Source organism: Frieseomelitta varia, unplaced genomic scaffold, assembly GCF_011392965.1.
Source record: "Frieseomelitta varia isolate USP_RPSP 00005682 unplaced genomic scaffold, Fvar_1.2 scaffold_736, whole genome shotgun sequence".
Classification (NCBI taxonomy): domain Eukaryota; kingdom Metazoa; phylum Arthropoda; class Insecta; order Hymenoptera; family Apidae; genus Frieseomelitta; species Frieseomelitta varia.
Window position 1 is genome coordinate 40,711 of NW_025110519.1, and position 18,966 is coordinate 59,676.

At 34.4% G+C, this 18,966-nt stretch overlaps 1 protein-coding gene across 4 annotated transcripts in view; it reads left to right on the top strand.

Moving 5' to 3' along the window:
• The window catches only part of LOC122535546, a 53,120-nt gene that overhangs the window by 21,558 nt on the left and 12,596 nt on the right, over nt 1-18,966 (top strand). Inside the window, exon 1 of one of the 4 annotated variants that reach the window (XM_043667185.1) lies at nt 15,731-16,933. The exons of the other annotated variants lie outside the window; for them this stretch is intronic. Coding sequence (XP_043523120.1) covers nt 16,880-16,933 — 54 coding nt within the window. The 5' untranslated portion in view covers nt 15,731-16,879. Of the gene's footprint in view, nt 1-15,730; nt 16,934-18,966 lie in introns of those variants that run through there. 4 annotated transcript variants of the gene reach the window in all.

Genomic DNA, 18,966 nt, shown 5'->3' on the forward strand with positions numbered 1-18,966 from the left:
ATCTTAGAAAAAGTTGGATAAAACCATTGAGATTTAGTCTAATGTCTAATATATTGAAACAAATCGGAAGACAATCAAATTGTTTTGCTATGCAGTCCTTCAATTTGTTTCAAAATCGTCGATACAATATATACCTACAAAACTATGAAAATTAATCCTAGAAAGTATTGGATAAAACCATTGAGAGTAAAACCATTGAGGCAAATCGGAAAATTCTAGTTGCAATCTAGATGATAGTTAATCTCAAAATCAATGTCTTTGCAGTTGCAATTTCTTTTCTAATCTGCACCACTTATATAACGACGACGTGTGTAATTGCGTGAAAATCCCAGCACCGTTTCTCGTTGTTCAGTGCCTGTTCCTGGAGGTGCAGGGAAACTCGGTGCACTCGGGGGTGGCAAATCGCCACGTCCGCCGATGTGTCACTGGCATGATCGGGTATACCTGCGGGGCACCCGATGTGCGCGCGAGCGGCGTGTCGGACAACTCAAAGAGAGCAGAAAGGGTGCATCCGAAGGACGTCAGCTGCACGTCGACGTCTGGCGCAGACGTAATGCCACGCGTGTATCCGGAGAACAGAATGCACGTGGCATGTGCGCAAAGTATCGCAACTTTCGCGACATGCGCTATATGCCATCAGCGAAAGAAATACGCGTACACGTGCCTCTCCTTCTCTCTCTTTTTTTTTTCTATCTCTATCTATCTATCACTCTTTTCGTCTGTGTCTTTCCCTTTTCTTCTTTCCACATTTGCTTGTTACTCGAACGCGAAGCACAATCGCCGGTGACCGCGAAAACCGCGGGAAACGCTTATCGTTCGTTACGCATTGTGCATGGAATGTGGCACCGCGTAATGACGGGACCGCGAGCGGTAACATACACATGCACGTTGCATGAATTTTATCCGCGGCAGCGAGTCCGCGTATTCCGTGAACTGGATTTTTGAAAAATCAATTTTTACAGGCGTGCGAAATTTATTGATAAAGTTAAGGAGTATTTAAAACCTCTTGTTGGTAGCTGTATAATGCCCCTTTTAAAAGTAATTTAAAAATTACAGCGTAAAATTGCTGTGAAATTGAATTAAATTGTAAGGAAATAACACAAATAGTTTCTTCCTTTTTTTTTTTTTTTTTTTTGGAAAATCAATAATTTTATTGTTCGACTTAATTAATACTAATGAACAATAATTATTACTAACAACAAGGTAATGATGTGAAAAGAACTAGTCGAGTTCTAACATAAGTGTCGAAATATTCTAAAATTCTGAAATGTTATTATTTTCCACAACAAAAGATTTAACTCAAAAAATTGCCATTTCTTCGTGACTTCGTGAGTAATATACTACTGCACAACAGAGAACAACTGTTTTGGAATACTTTTATATAAGTCGTAGCTTGTGCAACTTACGTACCTCTCAAGCCGAATATATTTTCATCGGCTCGTGTTTACGAGCCGAGTTCAGGCTGATTGTGAGCTTCGTAATACTACGAAATCAAACTTGAACACTGTCGCCACTTTTCTCCGTAATTGTTTCCTGGTAAAAAAAAAAAAAAAGAGCAGAGGAGAAACGTTCGATCTACGTTCTCTGTGTCAAATGGTGATACACATAATGAAACGATCCCACCGGGAGTTAATTACGACTGTGAAGTCAAGCTGCAGAGCAAAGTAATTTTAAATTCTTTGTAAAAGCTAGTTACCCGCGATAGCGACATTGTTTCTCTTCCGTCTCTCCCTCTCTCTCTCTCTCTCTCTCTCTCTCTCTCTCTCTCTCTCTCTTTTCCCTTCGCTCGCTGGCAATTATTAATAATTGCCGGTGTAATATAATTATTCTTTTTTTACGGCGTCGTTAAAAGGAGGCACAATCGATAAACGGAAGTGATCGGAACTTTCAACGTTTCTTTCGAACGATCAATTAAACACGATGCAAAAGTGTGATACAGATAATCAAGCTGTTCTTCCAGTGGCAAGAAACATAATGTTCGAGATATTCGGGATTAACGTCCGCGAATTTTCGTTCAGAGGCAAAAAGAAATTTTTCTTTTATAAAAGAAAAACTTTTCTGGAATAACGATTTAAAGATATAATAATTATTTTTAAAATGATATTTTTTCTATAATTTTAGACTAATTTAGTGCACTACGTGCACTGTAGTATTTCTATTGAAATAATTTTCGTTTTGTCCACATGCAACTAATTAGTTTAACTATGCGACGATTTCATTGAAGAGGAGCTGTTACATCGACACTTTCAAAGAGTATAAAATAAGATGATTCTAGCTTATATAATTTATAAAAAATATGATATAAGAAAATAATTGTTATAAAATAAGATGATTCTAGCTTATATAATTTATAAAGAATATGATATAAGAAAATAATTGTTATAAAATAAAATGATTCTAGCTTATATAATTTATAAAGAATATAATATAAGAAAATAGTTATTATATATAATAAATAATTTTCGTTTTATCCCCATGCAACTAATTAGTTCAACTCTGCGGCAATTTCATTGAAGAGGAACTGTTACATCGACACTTTCTCTTCGGGCGAAGAGTATAAAATAAGATGATTCTAGCTTAGTTACGAGTTACCAAACATAACGCGAATTATCAACCAACTGCGTTTATAAAAAGAATTTTACAATGTTCCAACGCTTTATGTTTTTTTTTTTTTTCTTCCAGAAATAACAAATCAAGTAAACAGGAGTATTTTAATACGCTATTATAGTGCACGATCGATATCTTCTTCGTGAAACAAAACTTTTTATTCACCGAGGGTAGTCATGAAGTAACTATCCATCTTGAACTTGATATCTTCGTCTTTTTTCTCAAAAAAAGTTAGATTCGCAAATATCTTTCGGGTAATTAAAGATCCCAAGTAAATATCAGATTACTTCGTCCTCGGTTTAATCCGCTTGATGAAGAAAGTACATATTCATACTCGTGCAATAGCGTTTCTTTATCGCATACCGGATAATCCTTGCAGGTAGCAAAACATTAATAAAAACCGAACTTGGCTCGACCTTGGGGAGATCGTTCTGTCCGTAGGCGAAGAGCGATAAAATTCATCGAAACGGCGGCTCGCTATCAGAACAAATTACTTAATTAATATCTCCAGTGGTCGACAGAAGGTAAAGTAGCACGCAAAAAGTACCAAAACATCGGTAGATTAGATCTGTTTTGCGTTTTTCCCCGCTGGAATCTCGTATATAGCATAATCGTAATAAATTCTGTTGTGGTGAACACGATTTCAAGCAAGAGGAACGCTGATAATGAGTGTTAACAGCATTAACGTAGGAGATGACTCGTTTCGATTCGTAAAAAATATTTAAGAAAATGACGGCGACGTCATATCCTGATGTGACCACCATCTATATTTAACGTGAGTCAACAAAGTAAACACGATTATAATGTTCCTGTTAAGATACATACGTTCAGAGATTGCACAGAATTAGTTACAAATACTCTCGCAGCGTACGTTTTTTACCTATCGCCAAATAACACGCATAAATCAATGACATCGTGTAGTAATTGCCACCTGAATGGATTACGACTAGGTAAATACACGACAGAAGTATATTCCTCTTCGTGGTCCAAATAGACGGTCATTTTCTTTCATTTTACTTGGTGCCAGCTACGAAAACTATGTTTCGTAAAATTTACGAGACTTCTAAAACCGTCCAACGGGCGTATTAATATCGCATTTTGTGTTTAATTCGATACGAGGGACAGTCAAAATTAACTTGAATTTTTAGACATGTCAGTGTATGTGTGTCGTATTTTTTTATCAGCTACACGATGCAATAAAAAAAATATATATATATATAGTTGTGTGGTCAATAATCTTGAAAAGTCCTTAAAAAAAATATTCTTGATTAGACCAATTACTGGTCTTTCGATACTATTCATGTTAAGCAAAAAATATTTTTTGCATCGTCACAATTCGAAGAGACATTTAAGTGGCTTCATATAAATGGACCACCCTGTATATTGAAATATTGTAATATATATATAATACAATATGATACGATATAATACAATGCGAAATATATATTAGAAGTACCCCTAAATAATGTTGGTTTTTTTCAAATTTAATAAACATTGCCATCTGGTGACAATAATTTAACTGATTATGACGTAACCTGTATTTTAAGCTAAATGTATTGACATTTTGAAAAAATTCGAGCGAACTCTGTGAAGAATAAAAGAACAAAATGTGGATAAATTCCATATTAGATGCTTTGTGAGTTTCGAAAGCATAACGATGCCATTAATGCCACAAATGCCACAAATGCCACAAATGCCACAAATGCCATTAATGCTATGTATCTTGGTGCCTTGGATACCAGAGCATATCAGCGTTGGTTTAAATAATTTAAAGACAGTGATTTCGATTTTTTTTCGACGGTATAGATCTGGAGGACCTGTTTATTTTCACTTCAAAATCGCCCTCGTTTTACATAATGGAAATGGAAAGTTTGGCAGAAAGATGGGTGATGAAAATTGTCCTTCCTTCCCTCTCCCAATAACGATGAAGATTATATTATAGATTAAAACTGTATTAACTCTTAAATAAAATAAAATTTTGTATCAGTATCAAAAAATATTACTTATAGATGTATATATATATATACATATATATACAAAGGACAATCAGAAAGTAAGTTTCACTTCTATTTAAACATAATGAGTTGCTTTATTTTTTTAATTAATTGGTTATTTATTTCATAATACTATATAATAATATACTATATATTATATATTATATATTATGTAGTAATATTTAAATTTATAAATATATAATATTTAAAAAATTAATTGGTATTATATATTATGTAGTAATATTTAAATTTATAAATATATAATATTTAAAAAATTAATTGGTTATTTATTTCATAATACTATATAATAATATACTACATAATATATATTATAGTTAGTATATTATTATATTATTATATTATATTATATTATATTATATTATATTATTATATTATTATTATATTATGTAGTTTATTATTATATAGTATTATGAAATAAATAACCAATTAATTTAAAAAATTCCTTCGTAACTTCTCTTATATGCACTGATCAATCACACGCGTGATATTCGAAATATTCGTGCGTTCAGGAAACGTGCGCACGTATGTACGCGCGAGAAGAAAGTACGAAGGTGAGAAAACGAAATACAAAGGGCAAGAAGTAGTAGCAACGCCATAAACGGTTGTCGCGACGCCGTGAAACAAACGGGGCGGTAAGAAAGGACACAAATTTCTGTTCAGAGAGAGAGAAAGAAAGAGAGAGAGAGAGAGAGTTGGCCGAAGTCACCCACCCGGGGTCGCGCGTAAATCAAAGTCGGGGGCCATTAAATTCTAGAGTTACGATAACATGTAGAACTTTTTTCCTCGCCTAGCCGCGCGCAATGCGTCTCCATTGTTACGAACAAGCAAGACAATGGACAGATATTACGAGGCAGAAGCGGGAAGCACAGAAGTGGAAGAAGAGGTAGAAGAGGTGGGAGAGGGGACTGGAGAACTCGAGTTCCTCGGCATCTCGCCGCGATGGCCCGCGGCTGTCCATTAGATCAAACGTGCATGATAGAGCCGGGCTACGCGATTGTGTCGTGTCAGCTTTCCGCAAAAAAAATGATAAATCGCTACGAGAAGTACGAAAACTACGAAATGAGAGATCTGTCGATCTCTGTTGGATCTTTGTTTCCGTTTCTCTCTCTCTCTCTATTATTTTTTTTTTTTTTTTTTTTTTTTTTTTTTGTTTTTGCAAGTTTAAAGTCGCGTCGCACTATGCCCATCAGGTATTTGGAATATTCTCTTCTTCGGATGATTTCTGTTGGATTTTGTTTTTTGATCGAAAAATTAAGAATTGGAACGCTCCCTTTGAAGGGGACGAAAAAAGGTCAAAAAATTCGATACGAACGCAAAAGAACAAACGAGCGGGCGAAAAACCAGCAGGACTAAACGGAGAATGGTGTAGTACAAGTTGCACAAGTTCGACGTTCATGGTCGATTAAAAGTGGCAAATAAAGCTTAAGGTATTCGCAGAAGGGGCGCCAGGAAAGTCGATAAGAAATAATGGAATCTCTCTCTCTCTCTCTCTCTCTCTCTCTCTCTCTCTCGGTCGTGCCGGGGCTAGACGCCAACACACACGTGTCGAATCTGTAATTGAGTCGGCGAAGCGGCCGGTGGGGCTTTTTACGCGTTTCCACCTATGCTTTCGCAGTGTGCTCTCGCGCTTCTTGCTCAGTAGTCTCGTAATACGGCGTATATCAACTTTTCATCCCGGTTGAACGTTATTAGAATTCTATTATCACACGATTTTCTAGCTTTCTTATTCGGTGAAACGTACATACGAGCGCAGAATGCGATTCGGTGAAACGGCGAACGATGTTCTTACTTGCGATTTTCCAACGGAAGGAAGAATGAATAATAATTCTCTTATCGCCAATGTTTCTTTTATTACATTTAAGTGGAAAAAGTAAAAAAGAAAATTTCGTATTTTGATAATTTGTACGTACATCCCATAATAGTGCTCTGCAATAAAAAAAAAAAAAAAATAGAAACAAAGATATAATAAAAACTGTCTAAGAAAGAAAAAATCTCAAAATATACTTTACATACTTTTATTCTAGAAATATTATATTATACATTACATACTTATGATAAAACTTACTTATAATAAAATATTATATTATAAAATATTATAAAATATAATAAAATACTATATTATAAAATATTATATTATATTTAATTTAAAATATTTTATTATATTTATAAATATTTAAAATATTATATTATATTTATAAATTATAAAATATAAAATATTATATTATACTTTACATACTTTTACACTAAAAATATTATATTATAAATATTGTCATGTACATATATACGTATATAAAATGGTATTAGTATAGGTATTACAACGAGGAGTATAGATTAATTGTTTTGTTCAGTGTGATAGTACTTGAAGTGGTCGATGCATAAAGCCACTTTGCAGTTATCACACTGATAAATTCTTTCTCTACTTTTCTTTTCAGATAAACGTACGACACAACGCTTTTAAGCGTCTTCTCGATGAAGTTGTTTCTGTCACTATTGAAAAATGTTGTCCGGTGAATCTTGATGGCAATAATGGTTACGTTTTGCAACTTTTCGCGTTTCGTTTGGTATTTTCAATTTTTTTACATTATCTTCGATATTTCCTTCAGCTAATTTTTGTTTAAAAACGTGAAATGCTCTGTTGTTGTTGTTTTTTTTTTTTTTTAAATAAAATAGTCTTGAAAATAATATAACTGTTCAAGCCAGAAATATAAATGTTCCGGTGATAATGATCACAAAATGATGCAAATTAAACATCGGGTTAAGCTTCGTTCAGATCAGTTGAATTATTTGAATTTGTAAAACTAATCATCCACTCGACTCGAAATGTCCATCAAAATTAGGAACAACTGTTTGCGGATAGATTAGATACAGTTATTGGAGAATTATAACTGTTTGTTTGCTGCGCAGCAAAATGTAACAATGAAGAAGATGATCTGAAATTTATGACCGATAATATATATGATACGCTCTTTGCTGTTTCTGAGCGATCGTGCACGTATCAGCTTGATAATGGGGAGGTATGGATGGAAGTTTCGCCGTTTCTGTAGGATGTATTATAATGTTTCACAATAGTAGATAATAATATTTTACGAGGTGGGAAGGCTGGCTAATCTTTGAGTACATAACCTTTTGAACACGCATTTCTTCTTCATTTATTTATCAGAGTATATCGTTAACAAAATTATGTGCAGCTAGCAGTTGTTATGCCTAAAGGTAGAACAATTCGTTTCTGCTTAGTAGGTATAATTCTTCTTGTTAAAACGAGATCAATGTATGGATTCATTGATCATTCTCCTTTTGAATATACGTACGTTCATCTTCCAACTATTTGCCAACAAAAATCCATCTTTGCTGGTCTTGAGAGTAATTCTCTCCTTGTCCTCTGAATATTTTTGCTTCAACAGTGGTATCCTCGATTTCAAGAGTAACAATAATTTCGTATTGCGTTGAATACCTATTTAGTGTATTTCGTATGATGTTAATATTTACACTGTTTATTTCCTCTAACGGCACACAGAGGAATCTGCGCGAGCATTAAGCTCGACTTTGCATCAAAGGTATTTTAAGTGGATGGTACCGATCGATCTATTGGGTACGTGACTGTGTAAACTCTCTCCGCTTTAAACAGTAATAATACAACTCTGATGTACGAGGCAACAAGGCCGTACTTTGCGATCGAGATAAATCGATAGAAACGAGCAGCTTGACAACAGCATTGAAGATGAAAGCGCGTTTTGAGGAAATCGTCAATTTTATAAAGTAAACACGTGAAATAGAGATTCTTCTTTCTCCGAAAGTAATTTCTTTGTCAACTGGGGCTATCGGCGATTAAAGTTTCCATCAGAGATGTTAAAGTAAAAGAAAGGAAAAAAAAAAAAGAAATAAAGAACTTTACGATACGATGAAGTATCCAAGCTTTTATTTGTACATTTTACGAAAAATCGTTTAAATTTTTAAAAATACACTGTTTCACGTGTAAAATATCCAATGGTCATTTCGACCATTTCTTTTTTTTTTTTTAGAGAAAATTATTAAACCTTACCGCGATAAGGAAATAAGTCGCATTGGAATTGTTCTACTTACTAAAATAGTAGAGAGACCGTTCGAACACCTTAAAGATGTGAATGTAGAATGATGTGACATTTAATTACTAATGTTATCCAAATTTATTAACACTTAATCAGAATAATATTTTACCCTGGCATTGATTTGCAAAGAGTTGCACGTTCACGTTGAAGGTTAAAGCACAAGCAGTTAAATTCGTTCTGTTAACTGAAAACCAACGCCCCTCTCGTATTTTTGTAGCGCATCTTATGCTATTACTCCATCACGTATCGTACGTATTATACATTCCGCTCTAGATGTATAAATGTGTTATTTCATATTGAATGAAATTGATTTAACGTTAATTCGTCAGAGTGTGTATTCCCAAGTTATGTGGCACTTGTGTGTGCAAGCACACGTTACGATACGATTGATCGTAGGCGAAAGAACAGAGTAGTCACTCGTTTCAACGAGTGAAACGTTGTGAAATTTAGGTCGATATTGAGTTTAATATTCCTCTAACGATCGTTCCGCTCTAATTTTTGTTGCCCGCGTTCCGCCGATCGCGACGAAATATCAACGTTTCTCAACGGGAATTTCTCAAATTTCTCTCTTTGCCATTTTTTCAATGGCAAATCGCGCTCCGAGGCGTGTTAATCGTCACAGGGTATTAACACGTCAGCTTTGAACGATACGTTTCGCATGGCAAATGTATCATTACGTTTCCCTCGCGAAGGAACCGTTGTTACCGTAATTAACACAAAGCAAGGGAGGGCTCGTAATAATTGAAGCTTGTTGGGCTTCAGAGTCATCGAGTAAAACGTTATTAAGTTCCAACTGTTCGCCTGGTGATTTTTCAAAGTTCGAAGACTTAAAAGTTAATCAGAGGTTCATTCAACTGTTAATTAAGCAAACACGATCAAGGATCAAGTTCACCGTATCGCATTTACGAACTCAGTCCAATTAGAATACCTAAGTTTTTCTCACTTTTTCGTAAGGTTGAAATCGGTCCACTCTTGCGCAATACTCGACTGATTATTTTTAATAATTTATTAATTAATAATATATATTAACAATATAATTTTTAATAATTTATTAATTATTAAAAATTATATTATTGATATATATCATTAATTAATATAATATGATATTAATCATATCATAATAATCATTGTATTATTTATATTTGTATAATAATTATATATTAATATTATTATTAATAATATTAATCATATTATTTTTAATAATTTATTAATTATGATTAATAATATGATATTAATCATATCATAATAATCATTGTTATAATTATTATTGTAGTCATAATCATTTCATCATTGTTATAATTATTACAATCATAATGATAATTATAATAATATAACATCCGAACAGATGTCCAGAGTGGAAACTATAATAACTACGACGTAAGAAGAGCGAAAGAATTTCAGAAGGAAAAATTTCTCAATAATCAATTATTATAATCATAACGATTTCCACAGAAATGAAAAATGTTGGATCGTCAAGCCCTAGAGAATATTGTTCACTTTTGAACTTTCTTTGCCTTTTTCTTGCAACTAATCCTGTTCGGCTGGAATCATGCACACCCGATAGGCAATGTAAAAAAAAAAGTTATGTAAAAGGATGCCGTTAGAAAGTTAAATAAGTGCCCTCTTTTCCTCTTTTTTTAATGTTACTTTTTACAGTTCGTAGTGTGTTAAACCACAAAGGCCAATCAAACGTGTGCTTTTGTTTTACCAGCCCTCCAAATTTATTCGTAGTTTTTACGGGCCCGTGAAACTATCCTGCCCCCTTAACAACAGACATTTCGCACGCGTTTATCATCACATCCTCGTATTCTATAATGAGAGAGAAATTGACGAGATACGATTTAGGTTGGCCGGTACCTATCAGGCAACTATATATAGTGAACACCTCCCCCCCCCCCCCCTCTTGTTCCCTCTTGACGAAAAATACAATGTCAAGTAGCGGTACGCGGCTGACTGAATGTGTGTTTAACCCAGATCGTTGCGCTAGGCGTTCTCGATAAAATCACGAACATCGGTAATGATAGATGCCGGCGCGCTGCCGAATGACCGCTCCTTTTTATAAGTAATCGACCGTTCCTTGAGGTTGGCACGAGGATGTGAAACCTCGCTCGCCCTCGTTCGCCCATCCTTCTCGCCTCTACATACATATATAAATATATATATATATATATATATATATATATATACAGGGTGTTTCGTAACTTGTGGGACCCACTTCGGGAGCTGATTGTATGCCTAAAAATAATGAAAAAAAGTCAGATAAATATATGTCCCATCTGTCTTCGTTTATGAGATATAATGAATTTTCCTTCCTTCCTTCTTCGTTTTGATTACTTTTGCAAAAGATGCTCGAAATGACCAGCTTGCATTTGAAGACAAGCCTGCACGCGTCTTGTCATTCATCTGGTTACTCTCTCTATCNAAAGTGTTGATTTAAAAATTGCCTGGCCACTCGGCTAAAATGCGGCGGAGCTCCATCATGCATAAACCGCATACGAATAATCTAATATCGATTGGAACTTTCTCTAATATTTCGTGTAAACGCGTGCTCAAAAAATCAACGTACTTGGCGCCTGTTAGTTTCCCATCAAGAAAAAAAGATCCGATTAAAAATTTATCAATTATTCCTGCCCATACGTTTAAACAAAACTGGTGTTGATGTCTTGAATGCACAATAACACGTGGGTTTTCTTCATCCCAGTTATGATTATTATGAAAATTGAATATACCATCTCTGGTAAAACTAGCTTACTAGAGTTTGCTCTGTTTATAAAATTCATTATATCTCATAAACGAAGACAGATAGGACATATATATTTATATGGCATTTTTTCATTATTTTTATATGTACAATCAGCTTCCGAAGTGACGAATGGTCCCACAAGTTACGAAACACCCTGTATATGTGTATCTCAAACGAAATCGTTGCCACGCGTGGCAATCGGGCGCGATCGTTGCATCTGTCGACCGAGCAAATCGGACTCGAGAAAGCGTAACAAACCAAGAGATAATTATTAATCGCGCAGCCGGGGAAATTTTCCGGCTTTAACGACGTTACAAAACGTCGGAGAAAAAGAAATGTTGACAAGTATGTATTTGATTAGCTCGAGAGACACGGTCGAGAATCTTTGATTCTGCGCTGGTTAAACGAGAAAGAGAGAGAGGATAAGAAAAATTGATGACACATGTTTAATGATTAGTCACGCGTTGCAAGAAACACTTCGCGCGAGCGGGATTTTATCCGATCGATTGATTTCGTTCGTTTGGCCATGAGCTCTTTATTCTCCCGAATGAGAAATCGTGGATGAGAAATCGTGAAGAGAAACAAGAACGCGTGGAAATATAATACAGAGTAGCCCAGAAGTTTCTTCTCATCTACTCTTTTCAATAAGGCAATAATCAAAATGTGAGGAAGAATTAATTTCATTGATTTTAAATTAATTTCTATTTACTTCGGTGGGAAAAAATTTTTGGCCCGCTCTGTACAAAGATACAGAAAACATTGGCGGTAGTCGTGTCTTCGTTGTAACGAAACTCTGTTTGCTAAGTGTTAGACACGATAACAACACTCTTGACTTGATAATGAAGAAAGCATGGCAATGTTCTCCATATATAGCCGATCGTTATCTATCAAATATCTCATGATCGGTGAAACTTCCATTAACTGAACGATCGAGAATCACAGTTAGAGGACTTTTTAATTGGGCCGATATAATTTTCTATTCATTTAGCAGAAGCCGTGTTCCACGTGCATTGTCTTTCGAAGTGCAACGTCCTTTATACAAGATGGACTGAAAAACTGAAGGGTCCGAAAAAGTCATAACTCTTGTTCATTTTCATAATTTGGTCATTTGAGGGACGTTGCTTTTCACATATGATACTGAAAAAAAAAAATCCATTAATTATATTTCCAAATAAAGTAATGAAAAAATTAAAAAAAAAAAAAAAAAACACGTGTTTGTAAATGTTATTTTTGCTTTTATATCGTTCAGTCTTTCAGTGTAGTATTGCAAAAGTGACCTCTGCTTTGTTAAGAATATGTCTATTCCATCCGTAACCGTAGTTGGATAAGAGAGCGGGGAATTGGTGCTCCCACTGTTGGCAGAGATCGTACGTAAGTCGTCGCGCGAGTGCGGCACCGTAAATTTTCGAATATCGTGTAAACCGATCGAACAATGCGACACCCGACTATGACGCAAATTGTTATCTCGCCAAGTTATCGATTCTCCACTTTATTCCGTTGTTGGCCATATGTCACGTGGTGTTGTTCCGAAGTAGCGACAAAGGGATCGGAAGCTGCGTACCGGTAGCTTTCGTTCGCTAAAATGAAATGGAGAGAAATTACTCGTCGGAGAGAGATTAATCACTCTTCTTTATTGCGATGTTACTGGACAGAGCGTCACGTTTGCCATTTTTTGCCAACGTGTTAACGGAATGCCTTGACGTTATTAACATTTTTCCGAAAAGTTGTTGGTGTTAATGTTGTTGTATTATTATTGAATAGTATTATTGTTATTAGTAATTGGTATTATTATTAAACTAGTAATTTTTTTATTTAATAAGTTAGTTAATATTTTTATTAAATAAGTAATTTATTATTAGTTAGTATTATTATTATACTTATTATTATACTAGTGATTAGTATTATTATTTTTTATATAATAATTAATATAAATTAATATATTTAATATATTTAAATAATTAATAATTTTTATAATTAATATATTTAAGTAATTAATAATTACAAATTATTAATTAAATTATAAATTAATAATTATATAATTATAAATTAATATAATTAATATATTTAAATAATTAATAATTTTTAATATAAATTAATAATTTTTTTTATATAATAATTAACAAAGTTAATAATTTTTTAATACTAGTATTATTATTAATAATTAAACTCGTGGTTAGTATTATTATTAATACTACTAGTTAGTATTATCAATACTAGTGATTAATATCATTATTAGTAATTATTATATCGTCCAATTGTATCAGTTTCTTCGCATTTTCTTCAAAGCTGAAAAAAATCATTCGACAATAGAAAATTACGATTTGTTATTAGTTAGTATTATTAATGCTAGTGGTTAGTATTAATGTTAATACTACTAGTGATTAATATCATTATTAATGTCGTCCAATTGTATCAATTTCCTTGCATTTCTTTCAAAGCTGAAGAAATCGTTCGACGATAGAAAATTACGACTTATTATTAGTTAGTATAGTATTATCAATACTAATAACTAGTATTATTAACACTAGTAATTGATATCATTATTAAATTAACAGTTAACATCATCCAATAATCGTATCAATTCAAAGCTGAAGGAGTCGTTCGACGATTCGAAAAATCCCGATTAGGTGAAAAAAAAAAAAAAAACGATCCACGAGTGACGTGGCAAAGTTTAAGAAAAAAAGAAAAGACTGAGAGAGAGAGAGAGAGAGAGAGAGAGAGAGAGAGAGAGAGAGAGAGAGAGAAACGAAAAAAGGAATGTGGGAAAAGATGAAACCGGATACCAAATGGTCGCCAGCGTTGCGAACCGCTCCGCCGTGTCCGATTGCGAGAAGTTGACGCAGTCAGCTTGTCAAGGCGTATCGCTTAAAAGGTCGTGGAGGTATGGAAAGACCCGCACAGAAGGTATCCCTTTGTCGTACACCTGTCTTTCCTCGGCTCTGTTCGGCCTATGCAAATATAATACGAGCACATGTGCCCGCATGACACGGCCACCGCGTTGCTTGCGCAGTGTTAACGCCGTACTCGTGAAGTAATTTCACGTGGCCACGGTGAGTGACTAGCAACGATAGCGATTAATAGGTCAAGTCTTGTGTGACTGTGGAGCCAGCATTTTGTGAGTCGAATCTAGGCCAGTAAATAAGATAAGCTTTTATTGTGCAAGCTTGTTACTTTGAACGTGTTTTCATATTGAAATTATTACGGAAAGACATTATCATGAGTCATTCTTTTTTTTTTTTTTTTTTTTTTTTCTATACTAAATAACTAGTTGTGGATAACTGTGGTAAAAAATTAGAAACACGTGCAGAATTTTACTCTTACCGATCGGTGTAACATTTCTTGAAAGACTTGCGAGACGTATCATCGCGATAAGAACGTTGAATGATAACCAGTCTCTGCGTGACACCGTGATTCGCCACGTGATGACGTAATGGCTGACAATAAGCAGTGGCTTTCCCCTAAAACCGGAAACTGAACGATTAGTCGATTTACACGGGTTATTAACTGATATTCCATTAAAGCGGTTAGTGAGAAGTTTGTCGGATCATTCTGAAACTGAACTTTCGAAATTGAATCTCTGCATAGTTCGGTGCTATTATTTATCATTACTGTGCAGTATATTGTTATTACTATCTGTAATAAAGCTTCTAAGAATTTAACTTTGAAATATTTTGAATATGTTGCGAATGAAGATATTTTCGAAATTAATAAACAGCATCTGTTCTCGAAATATTTTTTGTTATATCCAAAAATGATTCATCTAGTATTCTTAATTTATTATTAATAATTATAAATTATATAATATAATATAACGTATATATATAATAATATTATATATATACTTATATATAACGTATATAAAAATAAGTATATCAGCAATTCTGGATAGTGCGCTTTTTCCAGAATTCGATTTATCTACTATTCTAAAACTATTATCAATAATTATAAATAATATAATATAGTATATTATATTTTCAAAATTAATAAACAGCATCTATTCTTTGTTATGTCCAAAAATGATTTATCTAGTATCCTGAATTTATTATCAATAATTATAAATTATATAATATAATATAACGTATATATATAATAATATAATATATATATATATTATATAAAACGTATATAAAAATAAGTATATCAGCGACTTCTGGATAGTGCGTTTTTTCCAGAATTCGAACGTAATCCGCGCATATCTTTACGACGATCGGCTCGTTATTATCGTCGCTGTTATCATCGTCCTGTATGTTACACCCAGAAAACGAGCAGTCTTTACGAGAACGGTTAGTCCTACGTTTCTTCTCGCGGAACGCGGACTCTGTTCCGTCGAGTAAACGCGTGTTTGCGATGATTCGATCATCGTTAGATCGTTGGATCAATTTCTAGCGTAGAAGCTACTCTTGACGATGACCGTTCGCTATTTAACATTGGACAGAGTAGAAAAAAAAAAGAGAAAAGGGGAAGATAAGGCGAAGAGATGCAACAATTCCAAGGAAGACTGATTTACATAACCGACGGCAGATCTTCCTCGAAACCAAGCGAATTTGAAGCAAATTGATCCTGGCTAATGAACACCTAGTCTCAATGAAAATTACTCAGATATTGTAATCGTTATACTCTCAAACTCGCTTTTATAACATGATCGTATCTCCGTCTCTTCACTTTCGCTGCTACTTTTTCTCCGTTTATATTTCTTTGTTTGTTTTCTATTTCGTCTTTGACTTTGAGTGTTCGAGCGTTCAAAATTATATCCAGCTTGTGCATCGAGTGACATGTACGATACTAACGAACAAACGTGTGCCACGATGCGTGCTGATAGTGTAACCAGCTGTTACGAGTGCATTCAAAGGCTAAGCTCGATATTAAAATTTTGAACGATAACCAGGCCGATAACGAAATGTTGTTCATTTCATTTCTGAGGAATGGAGGACAAAAGTGGAGATAGAAAAGATAAAAAAGAAGTAAAAAAATTCAGAGAGGCACATATACGTGACAGGACTCTCTGATTTTGGAACATCAATAACGCCCACGAAAATTGTAAAAAAAATTCTCGCCTGAAACGCATTTTCTTGTTCCTCCTACTCGCTCAACAATATCAGCTATCGATAATTCGAACCAGCAGTTCGTGTAAATAAAGATGATCGCAATAACTGGAGATCCACGAGGAACGTTACCTCAACGAGGAGGAATTTGATGAATCAATCTAAAAGCATCTCCCTTTCTCAGCGAAAAGGAGACAAGTAGTTGGTCACTCGAGCAGACCATTATTCTTTAAACGAAACTTTATGACACAATAACAAACGATCCGATCGATCCACGAAACGATCCACAGGGAATAAAAATTCTGTAGACTCGTCTCTGTTAAAAGAGGCGTATGATACAAAGAAATAGATAATAGAAGTGGATGAAAAGAGAGGATCGTCGAAAAAATGTCGTGCAGGAAGAAGATCGACTCGAAACTCTGGCTGGAGTACACCCAAACGGTAAGAATCGATTGTATTCGTGCATCGTGATAACGGTTATCCGTATTCCCCAGACCTAACCAAGGGCTAGTGAACCGAGTTTCTAAGGTAACCGAGTTAATAAATCGATGAGACGTTATCGTGCAGGATTGAGTTCACTTGCTGCTCCTAAAGCGAATATTCCTGTTGGTCGTCCTTTTATCTATTTTTCTGTTTTCTTTTTCTTTTTTTTTCGTCTGTTCATTCCTTTCGTACTCTTTTCTTTTTCCATTCGTTGCAACAGAGGTGTGATCGTGGACGAGACAATCGTTGAATGCTTTACACTGCTTGATACCTTTGTTCCTTTAAAATTCACAAAAGTTTGCCAATCTTTCAGACGAATCAACAAAAAGTAACGAAATCGTGTAGAACATTTCCTGAATTGATCTTCCGTTTCTTTCTTTCTTTTCCGAAGTCCTTTATAAAATTAAGCGATATATTACAGTCTGCAAAAATTTCAGTAATATATCGCTTAATTTCATAAAAGTAAAATAATATCTTGATAAAAGTCATAGTCTGTAATGTATCGCTTAATTTTATAAAAGTAAAATTTATTATAAAAGTAAAAATTTTACTTGATAAAAGTCATAGTTCATAGAAATAACAGTTTGCGCCCTTGTATTCGTGTGGTACTTGCGATACTGTTGCGTTTAACATACTTCGAATGCAACAAAATTAGTTCTGCAAATGTAAAAAAAGAAATGATTCAGTGCGATAACAGACAATACAAATGGAACAATTAACTTTTCATTCGCTTGTAGATTTTTTTAACATCACCGAGGAATTTTAATGACATACCAGAACCATTAAACACCCGCTTTAAGTTATATTTTTCTAACACGAAATGACGTTTGCTTAAATTATACCTTCGTTGTTACGTGAAAGAGAAGAGAACGAAGAAAATTAATGATATACTAGAAATGTACCAAAGCTTCCCGTTACAATGTTCCTCGTATAAATTCTAGGATCAGCGACCGTGATCGTATCATAAACGAATCATATAAACGTTCTTATCAAGATCCATATTATTAATTATTCCCGATAATTGCACGTTGGTAAATCACACGAGACGAGGGAAAAATGTCGAATGTCATGCAAACGATCGGTAGATGGTTGCCCGTTTCCGCTCGACTATTAAAACTAGCGCGAATTGAAGGTATCGTGAAGCGGTGGCTTCTGCAAAAAGGTCTGTATGCAAGGTACGACAAAGTCGTAAAAGAGGCAATTACGCAACCGTGGACCAAGCGCCGACCAGTAGAATCTCGTTTTCTAGGACAATCGACGTTCCGGAGTAGTGGAGAACGATCTTGTTCAAGACAAGATCAAGAGCGACCGTTCGTGTCGATAACATTCCGACAATGCTGATATCTGGTGTCGTTGTGGGAACGGAGAAACTTTGCCGCGAACGGTACTCGTTCTGTTCACGTGATGCTTGATTAAAACTGATGAACCAGTTTGCGATACTCTTTTTTTTTTTATATGCAAAAGGATCTGTGTGACTTGGAATTTGTTCTTTTACTATTGTAAGATTGCAAACTGTCCTTTTTTTTGTTTGATTTAAGATCTTCTCGTTCGAAATTCAGATTTCTTGGAGGTATAATTAATACTCCGATGTGAAATGACGAGTTGTTTGAAAATTGCTTCAAGTCTTTTTATAATTAATTTTTTAAAGGGTCTACGTTTAGATTTGGAGTGGTTCTTTTGTACTTTTACTTACAATCGGAAGATTGTAGGCAAAATGTCTTCTTTCGTCTGGAGATTTAAAATCTTCTCGTTCGAGATTTAGAGTCCTTGAAGATATAATTAACGCTCCAATGTGAAATGGCGAGTTGTTTAAAAATTGCTTAAAGTCTCTTCATAATTAATACTTTTGAGTAATAAATAATAAACCTCGCCTCGAGTTGTTAGGAATTTTGTAAAGTCAGCTGCAACGCGCCTCACTTCGGAAGACTACTCGAGTCAGCTGTTTCTTACTTTGTCTTGCAATGACGTGGATAGATGTACGACGTAAGTTA